The sequence below is a fragment of the Salmo salar genome, chromosome 26 (genome assembly GCF_965601325.2).
Source record: "Salmo salar chromosome 26, fSalSal1, whole genome shotgun sequence".
NCBI classification, from domain to species: Eukaryota; Metazoa; Chordata; class Actinopteri; order Salmoniformes; family Salmonidae; genus Salmo; species Salmo salar.
In genome coordinates this window covers 27014418-27039687 of record NC_138316.1, presented here as the reverse complement: position 1 = coordinate 27039687, position 25270 = coordinate 27014418, and the positions used below count along the sequence as shown (strand labels likewise).

Below are 25270 nucleotides of genomic sequence, written 5' to 3'. Positions count from 1 at the left end.
GAAAGTATGGCTGTGTGGGATGTTGTGCTTGCTGTGATTTTTTTTAATGTCACTGTTATACCCAAGAATGTGTACATTCACAAAGTGTGTATGTTTTGTAGGGTTTGTCAGTGTGTTTTAGTAGTCTACTGTATTTGTGTGTCGCGTAGACCGAGATGGGGGCCATTCTTAAACTCAGTTCTGACTGTTACTTGACTGTATTGAGCTCAGTAGTTGCTGACATTAAGTAGCTGTAGATCAGACGACTCCTGGTGCTGTGAGAGAGGTGAGTTTCCTCCTCTCCGGTAACCCAGCTCCTTCCTTCCCTGGTGGAAGTCTAAGGAGTTGGCATGAACAACACATTCCTAAGGACTTTAACCAAGTTCCACATGCTTGATTTAATCATCCATTTGGAGAAAGCAGAGGAGAAAATTGCATACCTAATATGGACAAGTGGATCGGGATTTCTTTATATGTATGCACGTGTTAATTTGTGTGTGTGTGTGTGTGTGTCTGTGCAGATATGTGTGTGTGTTAGGAGATGGATAGATCCAGGAGGCCTGGTTGGCTCCAGAGTAGATTGGTCTGTGATTGTTTAGTGTGGAGGGTAGAGGTATTCATTAACTGTGTAGAGACTGCAGCACCTGTGTTTAGTTTACAATGGGAAGCCTCAGTCTCTCCAGATGAAATACGTCTACCTCCAGCAGCTGAAAGACCAGACTTATAAATATTTGTTCAACCACAGCTGATTGTGAACTAACCTGGTACTTTATCTGAATAAAAGCAAGTACAGTTTGTGTGTATGGTAGTGTTTCAGTATATTCTCATTGATGTTGCATTATAAACCTAACCAAGTATCTTATCTTAGTATCTATTGCCACATTACTGTGTGTGTTACCTTACAAGCCTCTCTTCCCCAGTGACTGACGAGACTCTTAATTTGTGCCCCTGTTCCAGCCGAGTGGGAAAGGGCCTCGCCTTCCTGAGGTGTACTGTGTCATCAGCCGACTGGGCTGTTTCCACCTGTTCTCCAAGGTGAGTTCATGCTTACACACACACACACACACACACCCCCTAGTGTAGCCGTCGTCGCGGTTACCTGTCTCTGAGCCGAGCCGAGGCCAGTGTTCCCAGGAGTGAACTAGTTGAGGCTGTGCCAGCATTTCCACTCTAAGGCATCCTGTCCAGCATAAACCTTATTTTCTGCTTTTTCCTCTCTGATTTCCCAGTTAAATAGTTTCCTTCACTTGTTTCTGAGTTGAGCTAACATGACACAGAGTGCTCATTGTGTTTAAGTACTCCATGCCTTATCTGCCTCCTCATGAATCCTCTATGAACAGTGTATTTGAAGTGAATAAGGCCTGTGTTCAGGGAAACAATTAAGAAGTAGTAGATGTATTTAATGAATGAAAATAACTTTTTATTACTGTATTGTGAGTGCTAAAATGTGCCAAAAAGCTGTCAGTTAGTTTCATTTCATATTCATTTAAGGTCAAAAGGAGGCATAAATACAATAGATTGTTTCTGTCTTGTGACAGCACAGGCATCTCAACAGTGAGGGTTGAACAGTCCTCATACAGGTGGCAGTGTAGGTCTCAGAAGGCACCGTTTTGAGGGCTTGAGACCTGCGTAGGTGAGAGAGGAAATGTTTTCCAAGGAGTTTGAAGTGCTTTTCTAGTTAATGCGAGAAAGATGGGAGTGTTTGATTTCACTGGGAACAGAGGGTGTGTGGGGAGTGGAGGGGATATCATATGACCCTGAATGTGAGTGTGTCTCTCCAACAAACTTTCCAGACAGGAGTAGACAGGTCTGACACAGACAGACACATGGACATATTGGGTGGGATTTTCCTTTGCTATTTTCCATATATATCAGACAGCCACAGATTGAAATTCATACTGTATTTGTCAAAAGGGGCAAAGGTAGCCTGGTTCCAGACAATAGCAAGAGCTTTACTTCAGACAGCAACACGCTACCATTTACATTTACTGGCCATATTGACTGAATGTACTTGGTCTTGGTCTATTACTACACTCTCAATCTACATCCCGAGTGAAACCTTATTCCCTATTTAGTGCACTACTTTTGACCACGGTCCATAAGGCACTATATAGGGAATTTGGGACTTTCTGTTTGAAATATTGAGTGTTGTGTCTGCTGTGTGGTCTAACTCTCAACCCCCTGTCCTGTGCTGTGTGGTCTAACACTCAACCCCCTGTCCTGTGCTGTGTGGTCTAACTCTCAACCCCCTGTCCTGTGCTGTGCTGTGTGGTCTAACTCTCAACCCCCTGTCCTGTGCTGTGCTGTGTGGTCTAACTCTCAACCCCATGTCCTGTGCTGTGCTGTGTGGTCTAACTCTCAACCCCATGTCCTGTGCTGTGCTGTGTGGTCTAACACTCAACCCCCTGTCCTGTGTGCTGTGTGGTCTAACTCTCAACCCCATGTCCTGTGCTGTGCTGTGTGGTCTAACTCTCAACCCCCTGTCCTGTCCTGTGCTGTGTGGTCTAACTCTCAACCCCCTGTCCTGTGCTGTGTGGTCTAACTCTCAACCCCCTGTCCTGTGCTGTGTGGTCTAACTCTCAACCCCCTGTCCTGTCCTGTGCTGTGTGGTCTAACTCTCAACCCCCTGTCCTGTGCTGTGTGGTCTAACTCTCAACCCCCTGTCCTGTGCTGTGTGGTCTAACTCTCAACCCCCTGTCCTGTGCTGTGTGGTCTAACTCTCAACCCCCTGTCCTGTGCTGTGTGGTCTAACACTCAACCCCCTGTCCTGTGCTGTGCTGTGTGGTCTAACTCTCAACCCCCTGTCCTGTGCTGTGCTGTGTGGTCTAACTCTCAACCCCCTGTCCTGTGCTGTGCTGTGTGGTCTAACTCTCAACCCCCTGTCCTGTGCTGTGCTGTGTGGTCTAACTCTCAACCCCATGTCCTGTGCTGTGTGGTCTAACTCTCAACCCCCTGTCCTGTGCTGTGTGGTCTAACACTCAACCCCCTGTCCTGTGCTGTGCTGTGTGGTCTAACTCTCAACCCCCTGTCCTGTGCTGTGCTGTGTGGTCTAACTCTCAACCCCCTGTCCTGTGCTGTGCTGTGTGGTCTAACTCTCAACCCCCTGTCCTGTGCTGTGCTGTGTGGTCTAACTCTCAACCCCCTGTCCTGTGCTGTGTGGTCTAACACTCAACCCCCTGTCCTGTGCTGTGCTGTGTGGTCTAACTCTCAACCCCCTGTCCTGTGCTGTGCTGTGTGGTCTAACTCTCAACCCCCTGCCCTGTGCTGTGCTGTGTGGTCTAACTCTCAACCCCCTGTCCTGTGCTGTGCTGTGTGGTCTAACTCTCAACCCCCTGTCCTGTGCTGTGCTGTGTGGTCTAACTCTCAACCCCCTGTCCTGTGCTGTGTTTTCTAACACTCAACCCCCTGTCCTGTGCTGTGTGGTCTAACTCTCTAACCCCCTGCCCTGTGCTGTGCTGTGTGGTCTAACTCTCAACCCCCTGTCCTGTGCTGTGTGGTCTAACTCTCAACCCCCTGTCCTGTGCTGTGCTGTGTGGTCTAACTCTCAACCCCCTGTCCTGTGCTGTGTGGTCTAACTCTCAACCCCCTGTCCTGTGCTGTGTGGTCTAACACTCAACCCCCTGTCCTGTGCTGTGTGGTCTAACTCTCAACCCCCTGTCCTGTGCTGTGTGGTCTAACTCTCAACCCCCTGTCCTGTGCTGTGCTGTGTGGTCTAACTCTCAACCCCATGTCCTGTGCTGTGTGGTCTAACTCTCAACCCCATGTCCTGTGCTGTGTGGTCTAACTCTCAACCCCCTGTCCTGTGCTGTGTGGTCTAACTCTCAACCCCCTGTCCTGTGCTGTGTGGTCTAACTCTCAACCCCATGTCCTGTGCTGTGTGGTCTAACTCTTAACCCCCTGTCCTGTGCTGTGTGGTCTAACTCTCAACCCCCTGTCCTGTGCTGTGCTGTGTGGTCTAACTCTCAACCCCCTGTCCTGTCCTGTGCTGTGTGGTCTAACTCTCAACCCCCTGTCCTGTGCTGTGCTGTGTGGTCTAACTCTCAACCCCCTGTCCTGTCCTGTGCTGTGTGGTCTAACTCTCAACCCCATGTCCTGTGCTGTGTGGTCTAACTCTCAACCCCATGTCCTGTGCTGTGTGGTCTAACTCTCAACCCCCTGTCCTGTGCTATGTGGTCTAACTCTCAACCCCCTGTCATGTCCTGTGCTGTGTGGTCTAACTCTCAACCCCCTGTCCTGTGCTGTGTGGTCTAACTCTCAACCCCCTGTCCTGTGCTGTGCTGTGTGGTCTAACTCTCAACCCCCTGTCCTGTGCTGTGTGGTCTAACTCTCAACCCCCTGTCCTGTGCTGTGTGGTCTAACACTCAACCCCCTGTCCTGTGCTGTGTGGTCTAACTCTCAACCCCCTGTCCTGTGCTGTGTGGTCTAACTCTCAACCCCCTGTCCTGTCCTGTGCTGTGTGGTCTAACTCTCAACCCCCTGTCCTGTGCTGTGCTGTGTGGTCTAACTCTCAACCCCCTGTCCTGTGCTGTGCTGTGTGGTCTAACTCTCAACCCCCTGTCCTGTGCTGTGCTGTGTGGTCTAACTCTCAACCCCCTGTCCTGTCCTGTGCTGTGTGGTCTAACTCTCAACCCCCTGTCCTGTGCTGTGCTGTGTGGTCTAACTCTCAACCCCATGTCCTGTGCTGTGTGGTCTAACTCTCAACCCCCTGTCCTGTGCTGTGTGGTCTAACTCTCAACCCCCTGTCCTGTGCTGTGTGGTCTAACTCTCAACCCCCTGTCCTGTGCTGTGTGGTCTAACTCTCAACCCCCTGTCCTGTGCTGTGTGGTCTAACTCTCAACCCCCTGTCCTGTGCTGTGTGGTCTAACACTCAACCCCCTGTCCTGTGCTGTGCTGTGTGGTCTAACTCTCAACCCCCTGTCCTGTGCTGTGCTGTGTGGTCTAACTCTCAACCCCCTGTCCTGTGCTGTGCTGTGTGGTCTAACTCTCAACCCCCTGTCCTGTGCTGTGCTGTGTGGTCTAACTCTCAACCCCATGTCCTGTGCTGTGTGGTCTAACTCTCAACCCCCTGTCCTGTGCTGTGTGGTCTAACACTCAACCCCCTGTCCTGTGCTGTGCTGTGTGGTCTAACTCTCAACCCCCTGTCCTGTGCTGTGCTGTGTGGTCTAACTCTCAACCCCCTGTCCTGTGCTGTGCTGTGTGGTCTAACTCTCAACCCCCTGTCCTGTGCTGTGCTGTGTGGTCTAACTCTCAACCCCCTGTCCTGTGCTGTGTGGTCTAACACTCAACCCCCTGTCCTGTGCTGTGCTGTGTGGTCTAACTCTCAACCCCCTGTCCTGTGCTGTGCTGTGTGGTCTAACTCTCAACCCCCTGCCCTGTGCTGTGCTGTGTGGTCTAACTCTCAACCCCCTGTCCTGTGCTGTGCTGTGTGGTCTAACTCTCAACCCCCTGTCCTGTGCTGTGCTGTGTGGTCTAACTCTCAACCCCCTGTCCTGTGCTGTGTTTTCTAACACTCAACCCCCTGTCCTGTGCTGTGTGGTCTAACTCTCTAACCCCCTGCCCTGTGCTGTGCTGTGTGGTCTAACTCTCAACCCCCTGTCCTGTGCTGTGTGGTCTAACTCTCAACCCCCTGTCCTGTGCTGTGCTGTGTGGTCTAACTCTCAACCCCCTGTCCTGTGCTGTGTGGTCTAACTCTCAACCCCCTGTCCTGTGCTGTGTGGTCTAACACTCAACCCCCTGTCCTGTGCTGTGTGGTCTAACTCTCAACCCCCTGTCCTGTGCTGTGTGGTCTAACTCTCAACCCCCTGTCCTGTGCTGTGCTGTGTGGTCTAACTCTCAACCCCCTGTCCTGTGCTGTGTTTTCTAACTCTCAACCCCCTGTCCTGTGCTGTGTGGTCTAACTCTCAACCCCATGTCCTGTGCTGTGTGGTCTAACACTCAACCCCCTGTCCTGTGCTGTGCTGTGTGGTCTAACTCTCAACCCCCTGTCCTGTGCTGTGTGGTCTAACTCTCAACCCCCTGTCCTGTCCTGTGCTGTGTGGTCTAACTCTCAACCCCCTGTCCTGTGCTGTGCTGTGTGGTCTAACTCTCAACCCCCTGTCCTGTGCTATGTGGTCTAACTCTCAACCCCCTGTCCTGTGCTGTGTGGTCTAACTCTCAACCCCCTGTCCTGTGCTGTGCTGTGTGGTCTAACTCTCAACCCCCTGTCCTGTGCTGTGCTGTGTGGTCTAACTCTCAACCCCCTGTCCTGTGCTGTGTGGTCTAACTCTCAACCCCCTGCCCTGTGCTGTGCTGTGTGGTCTAACTCTCAACCCCCTGTCCTGTGCTGTGTGGTCTAACTCTCAACCCCCTGTCCTGTGCTGTGCTGTGTGGTCTAACTCTCAACCCCCTGCCCTGTGCTGTGCTGTGTGGTCTAACTCTCAACCCCCTGTCCTGTGCTGTGTGGTCTAACTCTCAACCCCCTGCCCTGTGCTGTGTGGTCTAACTCTCAACCCCCTGTCCTGTGCTGTGTGGTCTAACTCTCAACCCCCTGTCCTGTGCTGTGTGGTCTAACTCTCAACCCCCTGTCCTGTGCTGTGTGGTCTAACTCTCAACCCCCTGTCCTGTGCTGTGCTGTGTGGTCTAACTCTCAACCCCCTGTCCTGTGCTGTGTGTAGATCCTGGATGAGGTGGAGAGGCGGAGGGGGATCTCTGCAGCCCTGGTCTACCCCTTCATGAGAAGTCTGATGGAGTCACCCTTCCCAGCGCCGGGGAAGACCATCAAAGTCAAGACCTTCCTGCCTGGAGCAGGGAATGAGGTTGGAGACACATCAGCCCTTGGTTACTAAGGTTCCATCAAAGAAGGATGATGCATGAAGATAATGCGATGTATGCTTAATTGAGCATGACCTGTGACCTCTGTAAATGTATGACTGGTTGTGACCCCAGGTTGTGACCCCAAGTGGTGTTCTCCTCCCCAGGTCATTGAGCTGAGGCGGCCCATGGACTCCAGACTGGAGCATGTAGACTTTGACAGTCTCTTCAGCTGCCTGAGCGTGCGTCAGGTGGTGCAGGTCTTCGCCTCCCTGCTGCTGGAGCGCAGAGTCATCTTTGTGGCTGATAAACTCAGGTGAGCGGCAAGACTCTTAATGGTGGTAACCCTTCTAGTAATAAGTAAAGATAGAGAGAGAACTGAATCTCCTTGTCATGGGAAGCTGTCCCTGACTAATGGACATGCCCTGTTAGAGGCAGGTGGGGGTTGTTGAAACTTGTAGTTGTTAGTGGATGGTTACTTGTGCCAAGTGAAATGCTCAATAATACCTTTTAGAGGCAGTGTTTTGTTAAGGTAGTTCTGAAACGTTAAGGGCTGTTGTCATTGTTAGATAAGGATTGAAACGACAGTATTTACAGAGAAATCTGATACTTAGAGCTCTCATCGCCTGCTCATATTGTAGTGTAAGGTTATCTCCCGACAAAGATCTTAACCCGCCGACATTAGGCTATAAATAGTAAAAATAGTTCCTAGAATACTTCATCCTTGTCACACATGGTGGCTAGGAGTGAGATCAATTGCTGTCTAGGATTACGGTGTATGTTAGCAAAAATATCCCTCCTCAGTTATCGCTGAAGTCCACTGTCTTTTTCTGCAGTGAATTCACCTATTCTAACCCCATTACAATAACATCTGCCTTACATGAGAGGGATTTTATCTCATGCTCTTGTACATTTTCCCTTTTCTGTTTACGTTCACACAGAGATCTGACTTTTCTCAGACCCACAACATTGCTGAGCTGAGGGATCCTCTATCTGTATCTTTCTGGACATGTGGCTCTACAGTACAGACTGACTATGATACCGTCATCATAACACTGTTTCACATGTCTTGGTGCATTTCCTCTCACAGAGATGACATATCCTGAACTTTAAAGAATGGACTAACTTCGAAGAGAGATCATCTACATAGTATCTATAACAGTTCCAATAGTGAGGATTGCCCTGCCACTCTGCCAGTGCACTCTGGCTCACCCTAACTGTTGATGGCAGATTTAATTCTTCAGTTGAGCTGCTTGCCATTCACCCAATCTGCACAGCAAATAGCAGCCTTCTACTGTGGGTTTGTCAGTTGGTGCTTAACGGGTTTAGCATGCGGGGACAGGGTTAGAGCTGTTAAATTAATTCTCCCTGCATGTACTCACAACTGATGTGGTTCCAGAAGTGGGTCATCTCTTTGCCGGGGGCCACTGTCCAACCCTGGCAGGCAGGGTGGGGTGGGGTGGGGCCGATAACATGGAGCTAGGGATCTCCAAGGAGCCAGAGTCCCACCAGGCAGGCACAGCAATCTGCCCCTGGCTATAGGACAGCACTCTGGGCTGAGGGGCTCTGTTAGAGGGGGGCAGGTTTGTGTTGAATGGTAATCTCTACATATCAGAGGACAGTTTAAACAAACATCAGTGGGGGCAGTGACTGTGAGGGGAAGGAATGTACTTCCTGTGTGCAGCGACTCTCTCCTCTGATCTATGGCTTCACTGTCACTGCATGACTGATGGCGCCATGTTCATTCCCTGGTCCCTGCTTGGCCTGTTTACGACAGCCCTCTCTCCACCCAGGGGGACTCAGAGAAAGCTGTTTTTGTCGTCACTCCGCCGTTTGAGACAACGACTCCCAGGTTCATGTCAGTTTGCACATCACCCAAAGATTGTTAATCAGTCACCCATTTCTAAGGGCTCTTGTGAACAGCAGCAAGGACTTATCGAATAGTCTGTGTCTGCGGTACTGTTAGTGAACAACACTGAAAATCAGCACCATGAGTCTTTACAGACTACAGTACTACAGACTACAGTACTACAGTACTACAGACTACAGTACTACAGTACTACAGACTACAGTACTACAGACTACAGTACTACAGACTACAGTACTACAGTACTACAGTACTACAGACTACAGTACTACAGACTACAGTACTACAGACTACAGTACTACAGTACTACAGTACTACAGTACTACAGACTACAGTACTACAGTACTACAGACTACAGTACTACAGTACTACAGACTACAGTACTACAGTACTACAGACTACAGTACTACAGACTACAGTACTACAGTACTACAGACTACAGACTACAGTACTACAGACTACAGTACTACAGACTACAGTACTACAGACTACAGCCCTGCTCAATGTTAGAACTTAATTGAAAACCATATACTATTACTTATCATAAAACCTGCTTAGTATCAACACAATGACATACTTCACCATTCAGGTCTTATTCAAGCTCTGAATAAAGGCAAAACAATACGTTTTCATTGTGGATTAGTGTCACAAAACCAACCAGTTCTTTCTGTGTCTGTCTAACTGGACTTAGTCTCCAGGGCTCATACCCAGAACCACAATAGATGGAGCTCTAGCTGCCAGAGTGCCCCAGAACACGGACCAGACCCCTTGTGTCTCAGTTCCCATTGAAAATAGGATTCAAGGAGCCACTCTGGGCGTCATTGGGCCGTGTTGGGGAGAAGGGAGAGACCCTCTACTGACTTCACTGGTAAAAGGGTCTGATCCCGTGGGAGACAGAGAACGCAATTCAATCCCAGAAATCCCTTCCAACACAACATGATGTATGTTTGGGTGTAATCTATATCCAATAGGAGAAGGACCTGAGGGAGGGAAAACACCAAACAGGCGATATTAGGGAATTTGTCTCCACTGGGTTGTACTGTGGTAAGATTTGATATATAAGTATTATTTTTAAACCAGGTGGTTTGAGCCCTGAATGCATATTGGCTGAAAGCTGGGTTATATCAGACTGTATACCATGGGTATGACAAAAATAAGGCACCTCGGGGGTTTGTGTTATATGGCCAATATACCACGGCAAAGGGCTGTATCCAGGCACTCTGCATGGCGTCGTGCTTAAGAACAGCCCTTAGCCATGGTATATTGGCCATATACCACCACTCCTCTGGCCTTATGCTAAGACAGAGGTTGGCAGAATGGCTGTATCGACTTCAAACGAGTCCCAAGACGCTTGTGGGGGTTGTAGAACAAAATGGAGAACACCATCATGTTCGTGAGAGTCTCATCTTTCCACAGAGGGGTTTGTAGGCCAAACCGTTCGGACGCTACAGACGATTTTGTAAGAAGACCAATTTTCATGATGTCTCATGGTCTGAAAGACACTGCTCTAGCTCTGTCACCTTTCATTGCAGATGCGGAAGTGCGACATAGACGGATGCAGTGGATCCAATGCAAAACAACAGATATCTCTAGCTTAAACTGACTATTTTGTATGTTTTTTATTATTAGTATTATGCTAATTAGACATAGGCCTTAGGTTTTTTTTATGTTTATCTGACTCCATTTGATATTATGGTAAAATCATGTGCAATCAAGTATTATGTGTTTAGCCGACTAAGATAAAGAAATGGTCATGAGAAGCGAATATCAAAGCATGTATGCTATTATTTATTTACTTAAAAAATGGCTGAAATTACATACAAGGCATGAAGCTGAAGTTACAAGGCAATACTGACCCTTAGGCATTGCCTTGGGCCATTTGCCATGCGGCGAGTAAATTAGGGCCGATCCTACGGGGTTACATGGACTGTTGCATTAACCCTGTATTTGTACTGTAGGCTGTGTATGACTTGTTTAAGAGGTCACAACAGGTCGTTTGGCTAAAGCAAGCGTCTTTGTACATATAAAAATGCTTTATATCAGACATGTTGCTGCTTATCTGTGACATCAAACAGCCAGACAGACAGTTATTCAGAACTGATGATGATTAACCAGCAAATGGCTGCTGTAATAACAACTTTGATGCCTAATTACATAAATTCATCATCGGTTACATCAGACTGTAATTGCTTAACCAGATTTACCTGAAGGCTCTGTGCTGGGATTGCTGCAGTGCTCATAATGTAAACATCATCTTCCAGTTATTATGGGTCTAGAACAGAGAAGGGTTACCACCACAGAGAGTGTTGGCTTGTTTGATCTGCCTCTCTGTGGGTCTAAATGGGCGGGTCTCAACTTTTTCCCTGCCATTCCTCCATTGTTTGGGCTTGCCTGTGGGCTAGGCTCAAAATATACAGGTTAAATCAAGAGGATTCTAATATCCCATAACTCTTTGCAATTCATGTGACCAGCGTTGCTAGTTAGCAACGGCGCTAGTAGATATCAATGGAGCTGGTTCCATGAATTTGTTTATTTTCTAATGCTTCTGTATAGAATGACTTTGTTGTCTTTAACCTTCCCATCTTCAACCTAGTCTGTGGATGTAGAGGTGATTGAATCGCTTCTCTTTTTTGGCCAATCTGAGAACATGGAGGTAGTTTCCGATTACTGAAGTGCTTTAATAAGTCAATGTTTCTATTGTATTTGATGAGAGGACCACAGTAGAAGAGACAGGGGATTGGGAGGAAGGTAGTGTGTCTATGACTGGGAGAAAGCTAGAGGGTAAGAGAGGGAGAAACAGGGAGAAAGAAAGAGCAGGGGTGCAAAGGGAGAGCAAAAGACCGCCTCTGAAAGCTTTTCTCATGGTCATGGTGAATTAATCAGGCTCTTGTTTTCTGAGGGGGAGAAGGAAGGCTGCTTTCTGTACCTCGTTTCCCCTTACACCGCTCACTGTAACATCAGAAAACTTCAAACTAACACATGGTAGTCACCAGATGTATTGCATTTTTATTAGTTTAAAATCCTCCATTCAAGCCCCATTCATAATTTTCTTCTACCACCTGTTGAAATGACTGGGGTTTGCATTAGATTCAGGAAGAGCCCATTGCTCCAGACTCCAGTAGCAGCAGCCGTATAATATGGTGTATGTCTGTAACCCCAGTCTGTTAAAGTGAGCCACTGTAGGTAGCTACAGTGTACCACTCTAATCTGGGAACAGGCTGTACAGTTTATTTAGTCCCTTATTACTCCTGAACACTGTTGTATCACACTGAACAATGCTGGCACCGCACCAAATAACCTACAATAACTTAACACTTTCCCTGTGTGTATTTCTAACGCCCAAAGGTGGAGTGGATGAACACAGTGGAAACATACTGTATGTAAAATGTTTCTGTGAGACTGAAGAGGGAAACTCAGAAGATGGAAACCCGAGAGACCAAGCATCTGACCTTCTTCTTCTTCTTCTTCTTCTTCTTCTTCTTCTTCTTCTTCTTATTATTATTATATACACACACCCGGCAATGCTGCCCACAAGAAGCATTGGAATCAATAGGCTTGAGTAGGACCATGTGTAGGGTTGCCAAGGGAAGCATGGTCTTGCTGTTCAACAGCTCCCGCTACAACTGTTCATACCAGGGAGTCCAAGCCTAGGCCGTGATGGGGACATGAGATCCTTATGGAGAGGAAGTGGGGAAAAGACATTGGAGCTCTGTGAATACTTAACATTCTACTAGATGCACCAATGAGCAGTATGCACACAATCAATCATCATTCTCACCATTGCTTAATTTGAGCCGGATCCTAATAAAAGCGATCAAAGTTAATTCGTCATGTGAAAAAGTACATTTTCAGCCCGGGCCTGATATTCGAGTTGATTCAGGTTGGGCCGGCCTGGGTTTAGGTTTGCACAACATTGCAACCTATGTTTGAGACCAACGCGTGGCCGTAGCTGTGTGAGAAGCACGCCTGTATCTCTCACAGAACTAGAATGAGATTCACTTTCTATGATCTCTCTCTGCTCTGCAACTCTCATCTCAACAGCATTGCACTTCATCATTTTTTTCCTCATAGAATCATAGCCGCGCGAAGGGTTCTGGAGGAGATGCAAAACCCCTGATAAATTTTAATATGGTGTACATTTGCTAAAGTTATAGAGTTACTGCTGTCTGTTCAGAAAGAAATGAAATAATTCAGAATAGCCTAGTACACCATGAGAAAGCCTGTAATTTAGCCACAGAAGATCACTATCTTATTTTAACAAATTAACTAGCTATGGATTGTGTGTATCCAATAACAAGGCATAGCCTAAATCTGTCAGTGAACAGCATGCAGATAAAACAGGCAATATTTCAAATACAATTGTGGGAAAACATAAGGTGGAAAGCAAATGGCTCCTGCTGAAAAGAGAAGACTCTAATCTGTTTTCTGTAGGCTACCAACATTTTTGATCAACTTTCAAATATTGTTTTACAAAGTAAAACCAGAGAGAGTGAAGCTTTTGGCACGAATCACCAGCGAGTGAGCTGCACATCATTGGGTGAGTCAGTGAAACTGGAAAGCATTTTTAGGACTATCATTTCCTCTTCATATTGTAACCTACAATATGTGTGTCTCCACACACCTAGGTCTAGACTATTGATGGATTCAAGACAAGGTTGTTTTTATTGATCTCATTGTGTCAGTGTCAAAGTATACTGTCATTTTGACCATTTGTACGGTATTAAAAAATATTCTGCGAATGTCTCCAGTCATGTAAAATGATGCAGAATTGCATAAAATGCGTTTATAAAAGGCAACAATTTTTCGCAGACCCTAGGCTACTAAAAATGTTCTCCATGTGTGCAACTTCTGTAAGTGCCTCTACTCTACTTCTCTATGGCACTACACAAATGCAATGATCTGCATGCAGTGCTTTATTAAAGGGAATTTTTCTCTCATGCGTTCCGGTACATCAGAGCTCCCCAGCTTACCCCCCTCTCGCACCTAACGTTTTTGTTCTGGCACCTCCCGATTTACAAATTAAGCACTGATTCTCACCCAGAAAAAAGATGTATTTGCTTCAGTATGAGGAGCTGTTAGTCAACAGCTGTACTGATGCTCCTGCCAGGGCCTGTGTTTGTCCTGGGCTGAAATGGGCCCGTCTGGGATTGTGGACAGTGCTGCTGACACTGGGACTCTCCATCCTGCACCTGTGAGTCTGGCAGAGTAAGCCTCTCTATCCTGAGATTTTCCTGGGAATCTGCATGGTCAGCCACAGACAGACCCAGGCCAACCATTCCTGATCTGACATGCTTATATAACCCCAAATGCAATATATCACAAAGAAAAGTTAGGATCCTCTAAACTTAAGTGGACGGTTATGCGAATATGGTTTTGTTATGACCTGGTCTGTAAAGGTCTGCCATTCCTTTCTGCTTTAGATTGCATCCCAAATAGCACCCTTTTCCCTATGTAGTGCACTACTGCCCATATTGGCTCTGGTCAAACATTGTGCAATATATAAGGAATAGAGTGCCATTTGGCACGCATCCTTAGAGAGTTGACTGGCAGCTCTGGGCAGAGATGGTGTTTTTCTTGCAAGTTCATCATTTCCCATGAGTGTTTCCCTCAGGACTGAGTGTGTAAGTGATACTCATGGTATCAGTCCTCTCCTCGGCAGCGCTAGCTCTGTCTTGCCTGTGGCTGAGGTTGTGAGAGCTGTACCCCATCACTCCCTGTTGGAACATGTCAAACCCTGGAGACTGGATCTGTTCAAAAGGATCAGCTCCTTCTGCAAATAAAACTCAGACAGTGAAACTGAGACTGCTTTCTGCTCTATGTTATGATGGGTGAATAAGAAACCTAAACAGACCATGGGGCTGCAGTTGTTGAGCCATGTAGATACTGGTCTCGCTTTACAGTGTTCATTAACTATAATAACTTGCCATTTTACTCATAGCTCTATTTACACTAAACTGTACCAAAACAAGATAAAGGTTCCGTCAAGGAGAGGCTGTATGCACATCAATATTGACGTTGTGATACAGCGTGGACACTTATATGTATGGGGATACTGTGTGTTTGGTAGGATGTGCCCTCTGCTGTTGAAGAGAACAACTATGGACAACATTCCTTATTAACAGTGCATTCATCTTCAGTGGTGTTTGATCCCCACTGATTTAGAGTTGTGGTATCTGTGTGTTTCTGATGGGCCTCATGGTCTATTTCCCCTCTCTATCTGTGTGTACATGGACTGTATGGAGTGCAGGGGGACAGAGGGGAGGAGGGTCGGCCACTGTCAACAAGCTTGGGACTGTGAGAAAGACGACATAGTATTTGTGATTTTGTGTTAAGCCACAGCTGTCAAAATTCACCAGGGTGCTGTTTTGGGTAATATCAGATGGATTCAAGATCTTGTTAAACTATTGTAACACACCCAACCCATCTCTGAGGGTGAGGGAGTGGACCTACTGCCTGTCACAGATGTTTGTAGAGCAGGTCTTAGCTGTGGGCTGTGTAGTTAAGGGTGTTACACTGTCAGTGGAAGAGGTGGAAACGTAACAGATTAAAGCCATGGGTGAATCTGTCTGCCTGTCTGCTGCTCCCATTGGTGTAAAGTACTTAAGTAAATATACTTGAAGGTACTACTTAAGTAAATGTTTTGTTTTTTCTGTACTTTACATTACTATTTATATTTTGGACAACTTTTACTTCACTACATTCCTAAAGAAAATAATGTACTTTTTACTCCATACATTTTCCCTGACACCCAAAAGTACTTGTTACATTTTGAATGCTTAGCAGGACAGGAAAATGGTCCAATACACACACTTATCAAGAGAACAGCCCTGGTCATCCCTACTGTATCTGATCTGGTGGACTCACTTAACACATGCTTCATTTATAAATGATGTGTTGGAGTGTGCCCCTGGCTATCCGTAAATAACATGTAAAAAAGAAAATGGTGCCTTCTGGTTTGCTTAATATAAGAAAATTTGAAATTATTTATACTGTTGATACTTATTTACTTAAGTATATTTTAGCAATTACATTTATTTTTGATACTTAAGTATATTTAAAACCAAATACTTTTAGACTTTTACCCAAATAGTATTTTACTGGGTGACGTTCATTTTTACTTGAGTCATTTTCTATTAAGGCATCTTTACTTTTACTCAAGTATGACATTTGGGTATTTTTCCCACTACTGGCTGCTCCAATGTGAAGTGTTGTACGGACCTCTCTCTCCTGGCAGCTGAGAGTCAGTAGGAGTGATTTCTTTCTGCTCTATCTTTTCCTGTCTTTTTCTTATTTTCTTCTTTTGTTGGAGAGAAAGAACAGCCTGTTAAGAATGGATTTCAGACTGTCCCTTAGACCAACTGGAGGAAGGAACGCGGTGTTAAGCCAGGGTACATAGCCACACTGGTTCGCCTCACATATACAAAAGTAATTGTTTCAAGGAAAAGAGGATCAGGTTGTTGTTTGGTTTGGACGTTGGAAAGACTGGTTCACTTATGACGTTAAGCAATACGCTCTCATTCGGCTCTCTTCTTGATATTAGAGGCAGATAATGATGAACTTTAAACAAATCTCAATAAGCTTTTATTCTGTATTTTATAGAGGAACATGAGAGTCCACATTTTTGTTGCATCTGTTTGTCGTTCTTTGTCTGCTGCTGGCTGCTGTTTTAGGAGTGTTCAGAGTTTACTTCAAAACACAATCCACCCCTCCCTTTCAAAGGTCAGGATAAAGTGGGCAATCTGATGGAAAATCTGGCATCCCCATGTTTTATAGCATATCTGTTTTTTCTGATGGGCCCCCTGCAGTTCTGTGTTGTGAGTGATGTTGTCTGTCTCCCTCTCTGCAGTACCCTGTCCAGCTGTATCTGATGTTGACTGTCTCCATAGAGATCTTAAAATGATTAGATATAGTGATTCTATATGTAATTCTATGGTTGTCTCTCTCCCTCTCTGCAGTACCCTGTCCAGCTGTATGCACGCGGTGGTGGCTCTGCTCTATCCCTTCTCCTGGCAGCACACCTTCATCCCCGTCCTGCCTGCCTCCATGGTGGACATCGTCTGCTGCCCCACGCCCTTCCTGGTGGGGCTCCTGTCCAGCTCACTGCCCAAACTCAAAGACCTGCCTGTGGAAGAGGTTGGCACTTCATTTTCTCCATCTCTCTCTCTCTGGCTTTTCATCTTTGTCTCCCCCACTGTCTTGCTTGTCTTAGACCAGGTTTAATGTATTGGCTCATTCTGCTCCTCTGATTTTGTTAGCTTGAGGCTACAGATTAGAGGCTATTCCACTGTCACATTCCATCTCTCTGTTAGACACTGGGCTGGGGAGTGGCCTTCCTGTTACTGGTCAGCAGTAAAACGCCCACAACAACCTACAGTATATTACACAGTCAATTACCCTGCTTGTTTTCATTAAACATTTACCCAATGAGGGACTTATATTTCTGAAGAGAATTGCGTAGGTATGTTGATCCTCTTAGCTGATTGGTGCAGCCATGGGACAGATTCAGAAGCATCCGGATATACAGTAACTGGGACATCTCACGAGACAGCTATCATGGTGCTCCTCCCAACCTCCCTCAGAGACCCAGGACCACCCCTGGGTTCAGGATGAAACCACACTCTCATGATGACTGTCACAGGCTTCTTTGAAAGAATGCTGGACCTTCCAGTGATTCAGAGCAATTTTACCCTCAAAGTTTTTTTTTAACGTTTATTCATTCAAGCACTCATACCAGAACTCGTTCTAAATCAGTCTCATGTTAAATTCACAGTCACGCATTGAGCAATAGCATTGTGTTTTCGAAAGATCGGGTCAAACTTGAATTCTCTCAGAGCGCTGAATGTAATATGACCCGTTTCCTCTGTTTTGCTGCCATGGATGCTGTAGGCTCCCAGTATTGAGTATTAGAATTCAAGCCATGAGCTTCCTAGTATTGAGCTGTCAGAGTCCACACACAGTGTGAGGCCTGCTATAGCTACAATTGCCTGTTCAGTGCTGTCCAGCAGTCTCGCTGTGGTCAAAGCCTGACAGGACGTTGACCTGTAGCAGTTTTGTCACCAATTACAGAGGGAGGAGGGAAAGAAGACGTGTCTGCTTCTCTGCTCTCCCAGCTGGACAGTTCTGCTCTGTTCTGCAGCATTCTTGGAACGGAGCGCTGATTTGCCAAGGCAGAGTGGAAAGAGGGGGAAATCACTTGAATCCGTCCTTGTTAAAGTAGCAACAACTCCTCCAGCCTCAACGTGCTGTAGTGTGGCTGACCCTGGCCTAAACCCCCCAGTGAATGTAGCCTTGGCAGTTGGCAGCTGCTGCAACCTGCAGGGCCCATGCCAAGGCAGCCTCAGCCCTCAGCTCTGGGGTTCTGGCCCCAGTAGGGAGGGAGAGAGGGAGGTTCAGGCTCTCAATAAAAGCCTGGCAGGAGAAGCCATCAGGCCTCTTAAAGCCCAGCTCTCTGCTATTAACACAGTTAGTCCGAGTCAGCAGCATCTGCCCTCAGCCCATGGTATGAGTGAAAAGACCATCTTACCCTGTCTGTCATATTTAACACAAGGCTTTTAATGGCCTGTCAACAGTATCTGTTGTCTGTTTACATCTGTCTTGATGTTGCTGATCGACTCAATTAAAATTCCCCAAGTATCTTTCGCTGCTTTTAAAGATCTCGTTTTAACACTGGTATAACACTTCCAACTTCTGGAAGAGCTCGTCTTTCTCTTGATGGAGAGTTTGATTTATTTGTTGAGGGCATTGGTATTCACTTTAAGCCACTGTAGGCACATGGAAGAAGCCTGGATTTGATTGAAGATTTTTATTTATTTTTATTTATTTCACCTTTATTTAACCAGGTAGGCAAGTTGAGAACAAGTTCTCATTTACAACTGCAACCTGGCCAAGATAAAGCAAAGCAGTGTGACACAGACAACAACACAGAGTTACACATGGAGTAAACAATAAACAAGCCAATAACACAATAAACAAGTCAATGACACAGTAAAAAAAAAAGTCTATATACAGTGTGTGCAAAAGACATGAGGAGGTAGGCAATAAATAGGCCATAGGAGCGAATAATTACAATTTAGCAGATTAACACTGGAGTGATAAATGAGTAGATGATGATGTGCAAGTAGAAATACTGGTGTGCAAAAGAGCAGAAAAGTGAATAAAATAAAAACAGTATGGGGATGAGGTAGATAGATTGGGTGGGCAATTTACAGATGGACTATGTACACCTGCAGCGATTGGTTAGCAGCTCAGATAGCTGATGTTTAAAGTTAGTGAGGGAAATAAAAGTCTCCAACTTCAGCGATTTTTGCAATTCGTTCCAGTCACTGGCAGCAGAGAACTGGAAGGAAAGGCGGCCAAATGAGGTGTTGGCTTTGGGGATGATCAGTGAGATATACCTGCTGGAACCTGTGCTACGGGTGGGTGTTGTTATCGTGACCAGTGAACTGAGATAAGGCGGAGCTTTACCTAGCATAGACTTATAGATAACAAAACGGATGGCACTGTGATAGACCACATCCAGTTTGCTGAGTAGAGTAATTAATGGAAGCCACTAAGATTCCTAAATGTGATCGACCACCTTGACTTTGTCTTATGTAGCAACATTTTAAATTGTGTTTTTTTCATTGGATAAAAGTAGAGCCTCTGAGGTAGAAAATGGTATATCATACACTGCAGTTGTGGAACAATGGGAAAGTAATTCTGCTTTGAAAGTCGATAAACTTGTAACCCCACTTTTGAGAAAATGGCCCTTGAATGTTTTGGTACATCTACTGGAGAGCTCTCCTTTGTCTATACCCATTCAGCATTGTTCACACCCTCTTAATCCTTAGCTACACCCATCTCTTTAAGGATTCACATGTGAGGCCATGTGGTAAACAGAGTGACTAGTTTAGTGAACAACCAAAGATTTCATGACTAAAAGTGATAAAAGTAGTAGCCTACACACAATAAATTACCTCCAGGTAAAAATACACTTTATCTAGTCCTTGGCCTATTTCCTAATCTGACTTTGGTGCAGGTGATGTTGTTCTTCACATTACCGTCTCTGGTAAAAACACACATGTACAGGATACAGAAGGTGTAAACGGTACAGTGAAATGGTTACTTGCATAGTAGCAATATCAAAGACAGAAAGTGTCCAGATAAAAATATTTTGTAATTATTAGATGACACTTACCCGACACACTTGTCTAAATTGATGGGTCATGTGAAGGAAATGCTGTAACTACCCCCCAGCCACATCTAGCTAAGTGGATGGGTCACTATTGTCTAGAAATACAATAGATGGCCACAATCACCCCCAGACACACCTGGCTAGCTTGATGGGTCATGTAATCATCTGGTGAAGTGGAATCTTTTCTTTAGACATGTAGCTAGCTAGCTAAACAATGAACCGGAATAATCCCAACTCATACTACTACCAATACTAACATTGTCATAGCCTTAGTATGAATCTGCAGGTAGCTTAAGCTAACCAACTAGGTTCAATGTTACCTAGCTAACATTAGGCTATAAATAGTAATGCAAATGGTTTTGTGAGTCAAATAATATTACTACACCTACCATACAAGTAACGTTAGATAGCGAGCCAGCAAGCTAATGCTCGCTAGCTGGCGAACTGTATGCTTTAACTTGCAGTGAAAACGAATTTCTGACAAAATTAGAAATGTATAATGTCTGAAGATGTAGCTAGATTCTTACTTGTATACATGGATGAACACTTCACGGCAGACTGGAACCATTGAACTCTGTTTTGCTTGTAGGTACATATTGTTTGGCCAGTATTGTGTCAAGTCACTCCGGTTCACACTGACCGTGGCCTGTGGAGAAAGTAGCCTATCACTTTTTCCAACTGATCTGTTGATAGCTCCCGCTAAATTCAGGGCATCAATGTTGTTGAGAAAAGTAGCAAAACTTTTGCAGTTCTCGATGGTTAACTTTATATCTTTCAAAAACGGTGAGGTAGAAAGGACTATCAACACATACTGAACAGCTGAAGTTATAGACAGAAGCATGCTACACGTCAGACCAATCCAAACTCATCTCTCGACATGTCCAGCCCATCCATTATCTCAGCCAATCATGGCTAGCAGGATGGCTCCTGTCTTTTTCCGTGGCTAAACCAACTAGGCTCGTAATTTAACAATTTTATTTGTATTTACAGATGGAATACAAGTTTGTTATTAAGGCACATGAAAGTTCACATGTTCCAGAAGGCATTTGTGCCAAAAAACTAATTTTGATAAACAATGAATGTTTATGTTCAAATGCCTCTCCTGTCAAGTAGTGACGTGCGACATACGCCTAGTTTCCTAAAATGAGTCACAAATATGTGACTTGTTTGTTTCCTTTGCAGGCTTTGATGGTGGACCTGGGAACTGACCGCTTCCTCAGACAGGTTGGTGTCAATTCTCCAGTACCTCGCCGTAACAAAGACCAGAACGTTTATTGTAATATAATATGGACTGATCTTTTGATATTCTTGTTTATTGTCGCTAATTAAATTGTTATGCGTGTGTATAGATGGATGATGAAGCCTCGCTGTTGCCACGGAAACTCCAGTCTGCTCTTGAGCTAACTCTGGAGCAGAGGAATGACATCATCAATCAGGACTCTGACAGCGAGTCAGACGAAGGTGAACGAGGGACACATCATCACTCTCTACTAAACCAGATGTTACGAGTGTAAATTAGGACAACAGAGCACTGGCCATGTTTCAACCCTGTGAACAAGAACATGTACAGCACATGTCTGGGAGCAATACGCTCTCTGTGGAGTGATGAGAACTCCTGGAATGGGTGATTCACCTCACTGAATTGAAGGTTACTGGTGTTCAGAATGTAGTGTTTGTTTAATGTTACGTATCAATACACAATATCAGTCAAACATCAACTCTAAATAACTCTTGTGTCATTCCCACAAATGTTATAAGCCCTACTTGATTCTCAAGCACAATTCTCAAGTATGTAGTTTGTGTTGCTTCTTTCTAGATGTATTGAACATGTATTAAGTGTGTTTCAGTTTCAGCATCATAATACCAACCTATCCTGTTTTGTCTGTTTCTGTAGAGTGTAACTCCTTGAACAGCCTTGTGTCGGAGGCCTTCATCCGTTTCTTCCTGGAAACCATCGGCCACTACTCCCTGTTCCTCAGCCAGAGCGAGCGAGGAGAACGCAGTTTCCAGCGCGAGGCCTTCCGCAAGTCTGTGGCCTCCAAGAGCATCCGTCGCTTCCTGGGGGTCTTCATGGAGTCCCAGATGTTTGCGGGGTTCATCCAAGACCGGGAGCTGCGGAAATGCCGGGCCAAAGGTAGAGCAAACCTACAATGGCCCTGTTAATCCATCCTTCACAACAGTCTGTAATGTTATGGTCCTGTCTACTTGTTAAGAGATAATAACGTTAAGTGTGTCCTGTCCTCTTAAAATTGATTCATTGTAGTTCGTCATAATACAAATAATATGTAAACTGTAATGATTGGTAGAAATGCTCTTTATAGGTAGGCTCTGCCACCCCTCACTTTTCTGCCAAAGTAGTCCAAAATCCCTAAAAGGATCTTCTCAAACCTGTGCTGGTACGGCCCTCTTGTTGACAACGGTTCTAGCTGGGTATTCAGTGTCATCTCCTGGCCACATAGTGAAGGGTATTTCACCCCATACCAAAAACATGCTTTCCCTGATATACTGCACTGTAACATTACCTCACAATATAACATTAATAATGTTAATAATTACCAGTGGTGGAAAAAGTACCCAATTGTCATACTTGAGTAAAAGTATAGATACCTTAATAGAAAGTTACTCAAGTAAAAGTAAAAGTCACCCAGTAAAATACTACTTGAGTAAAAGTCAAAAAGTATTTGGTTCTAAATATACTTAAGTATCAAAAGTAAATGTAATTGCTAAAATATACTTAAGTATCAAAAGTAAAATTATAAATTATTTTAAATTCCTTCTATTAAGCAAAGCAGGCGACACCATTTTCTTGTTTTTAAAATGTATGGATAGCCCTGGGCACACTCCAACACTCAGACATCATTTACAAAAGATGCATTTGTGTTTAGTGAGTCCGCCAGATCAGATGCAGAAGGGATGACCATATGTGGTCTTGATAAGTGTGTGAATTTGACCATGTTCCTGTCCTGCTGCTAAGCATTCAAAATGTAACAAGTACTTTTGGATGTCAGGTAAAATGTATGGAGTAAAAAGTACATTATTTTCTTTGGGAATGTAGCGGAGTAAAAATAGTAAAAAATATAAATAGTAAAGTACAGATACCCCAAAAAACGACTTAAGTAGTACTGTAAAGTATTTTTACTTAAGTACTTTACACCACTTGTAAATACCTCATGTCATTCTGTCATTGTGTTGTGTTTCTTTCAGGACTCTTTGAGCAGAGGGTGGAGCAGTACCTGGAAGAGCTACCAGACACAGAGCAGAGTGGAGTGAACAAGTTCCTCAAAGGGCTAGGTGAGTTCTCAAATAAAATAGAATCTGCACTTAAAACAAATATTTCCCCTCAACAGACCTTACCTGTCCACTTTACCACTGGGACAAATTGTAACCTGGCTTAAAATGTAGGATGATACAAAGTTTTGTTCTAAAAGAAGCCTATTCACATTTGGCCATGATGTAGTAATGAGCACCATTTTGTCCAGGGTTCCCCAACTGGTGGAATTTGAAATAGATATTTTATTGTTGGACATGAAAGACTGTAAAAACACCAGCAAATCAGCTACAAGTGATTTTAATTTTGGAAATATATTCCAAAGTATTCCCATGCATTATAAAGAGATATATGTGATCGTATACAAATGTAAGCAAGGTTCAAAATTATTATGTTTTAGTCAAATATTATATATGTTTGGGCTTTTTGCGGTCAATTTGCAGCCTACAAAATTATTTGCAATTATGTTCCGGCCACCTAACCATCCGCTCAAGAAAAAATCAGCCGCGGCTGAATGTAGTTGATGATCCCTGATGAAGTCTAAAACCGGGATTCCATCCGAGGCACGACATCATTTCCCTGACAATCACGGAGATCACACTCACAGTAAACGCTGCAGATATCGGCTCAATTGGAAAATTTCATTGAAGTGTGTTAAAAAAAATACGTGACGTGAACAGTTCTTACTTGCATTTTGTTTGTGTCTTTTAGGAAGTAAAATGAAGTTTCTTCACAAAAAGAACTGAGGAAACCTGCTACTTAATAACCAAATACCGGAGCATGAAAGCTTGTTCTACTGCAAACAGAAGATCTGATACACCCAAAACCTTGTATTTTATTCACTTGTTTGTCTTTCAAAAACATCAATGAAATGTCAATATGTTGTACATATTTCACTGTAAACTGGCTGTGATACCCTCCAATGTAGCTTGATTGTTAGTTGTCTGGTACCTTAATTATGAGGCTAGTTACAGTAGGACGGTACAGATTGAATGTGCCTTTGTTTCTGATTAACCACTGACATTAAAGTGTACGTGAGAAGAATATGATCAGACTGAGTGAGTGAATGCATGCTGATGTATGGTGGATGTACAGTTACTATGTTTTGTTTTGTAGTTTAGATCATCATTGTCCTGTCTTTTTGCTGAATGAGAGCTGTAAATTCCACACCTGGTTGGGAGGATTTGCACATGCATTAACACATGAAGAAAATGATTGTAAATGTTTAAAACATGCATTGCTTTGTAAAATTCAGTAATTAAACACAAAAGACTTCAAATGATTGGATTCTTTGAACTTTTTTATGTGTTACTGTTCTGAAGAAACAGAACTTCATCAGCACTTACAGGAAGTGCGGTCGGTGAACAAGGTCATTGTTCCTCTTTAGGTGGAACCCAGGTGGCTCTGTACAGACGGAGGTTGGATCACACATTTTAAAGAAGTCAAACACTCAAAACAGATTTGAGTGCTGCAAGATGACAGTAAGCTTCCAAGTCAGCAGAGCTGATAAAAGCATGGCAGTGACAGCCACTGGAGTGATGTTTGAGAACATAATTAGGTTATTGGCAGCATGTGGTAGCTATGTGTGCCTTTTGGGATTCCACCCCACCAACTACACAGTTGAGTGCTGGGGGGGACTTGTCATTGAGTTGTCAGACATGACGTCTAGTGATTTTATACATTTTGGCAATGAATGGAACAATAATCTGGAATTGAATAATGTGTGTAACTTGTCAATTTCGGGTGCCTATAAATGCATTGCTGGGTCATATTTATAATGAGAGTAATATTATATTACAGTCAATACTAGCCCAGAACATGTGTACAGAGATGAAACTGTCACTGAGTGTGTATTTGGGTAGCTGACTGGTGTACAAGAAGGCCATTCAGTGAACAAGACTATGTTTATGTTCTAGCTCTATCCGACGAAGACGACCGAGGAATGGAGGGTGTCAGGATGAGACGATAGTCTCAGGACTAATAGGTTAGGTATACAGTGCATTCAGAAAGTATTCAGACCCCTTGACTTTTTCCACAATTTCTTACGTTAAAGCCTTCTAAAATGTATCAAATATTTTTTTTCCCCTCATCAATCTACACACAATACCTCATAATGACAAAGCAACAAAAAGGTTTTAGACATTTTTGAAAATCTATTAAAAATAAAAAACAAAAATACCTTATTTGCATAAGT

At 44.5% G+C, this 25270-nt stretch overlaps 1 protein-coding gene across 3 annotated transcripts in view; it reads left to right on the top strand.

The window, feature by feature from the left end:
• The window catches only part of dennd2b (DENN domain containing 2B), a 101497-nt gene extending 77142 nt beyond the window's left edge, over nucleotides 1-24355 (top strand). For 2 of the 3 annotated variants that reach the window (XM_045708823.2, XM_045708822.2), the window contains exons 12-20: nucleotides 937-1014; nucleotides 6633-6773; nucleotides 6936-7084; nucleotides 16591-16768; nucleotides 20991-21032; nucleotides 21158-21269; nucleotides 21703-21942; nucleotides 23013-23099; nucleotides 23788-24355. In XM_045708823.2, the coding sequence (XP_045564779.2) occupies nucleotides 937-1014; nucleotides 6633-6773; nucleotides 6936-7084; nucleotides 16591-16768; nucleotides 20991-21032; nucleotides 21158-21269; nucleotides 21703-21942; nucleotides 23013-23099; nucleotides 23788-23822 (1062 nt within the window). In that variant the 3' untranslated portion in view covers nucleotides 23823-24355. Of the gene's footprint in view, nucleotides 1-936; nucleotides 1015-6632; nucleotides 6774-6935; nucleotides 7085-16481; nucleotides 16519-16590; nucleotides 16769-20990; nucleotides 21033-21157; nucleotides 21270-21702; nucleotides 21943-23012; nucleotides 23100-23787 lie in introns of those variants that run through there. The other variant, XM_045708825.2, reaches the window with a different exon arrangement.
• The last annotated feature ends 915 nt before the right edge of the window (nucleotides 24356-25270 follow it).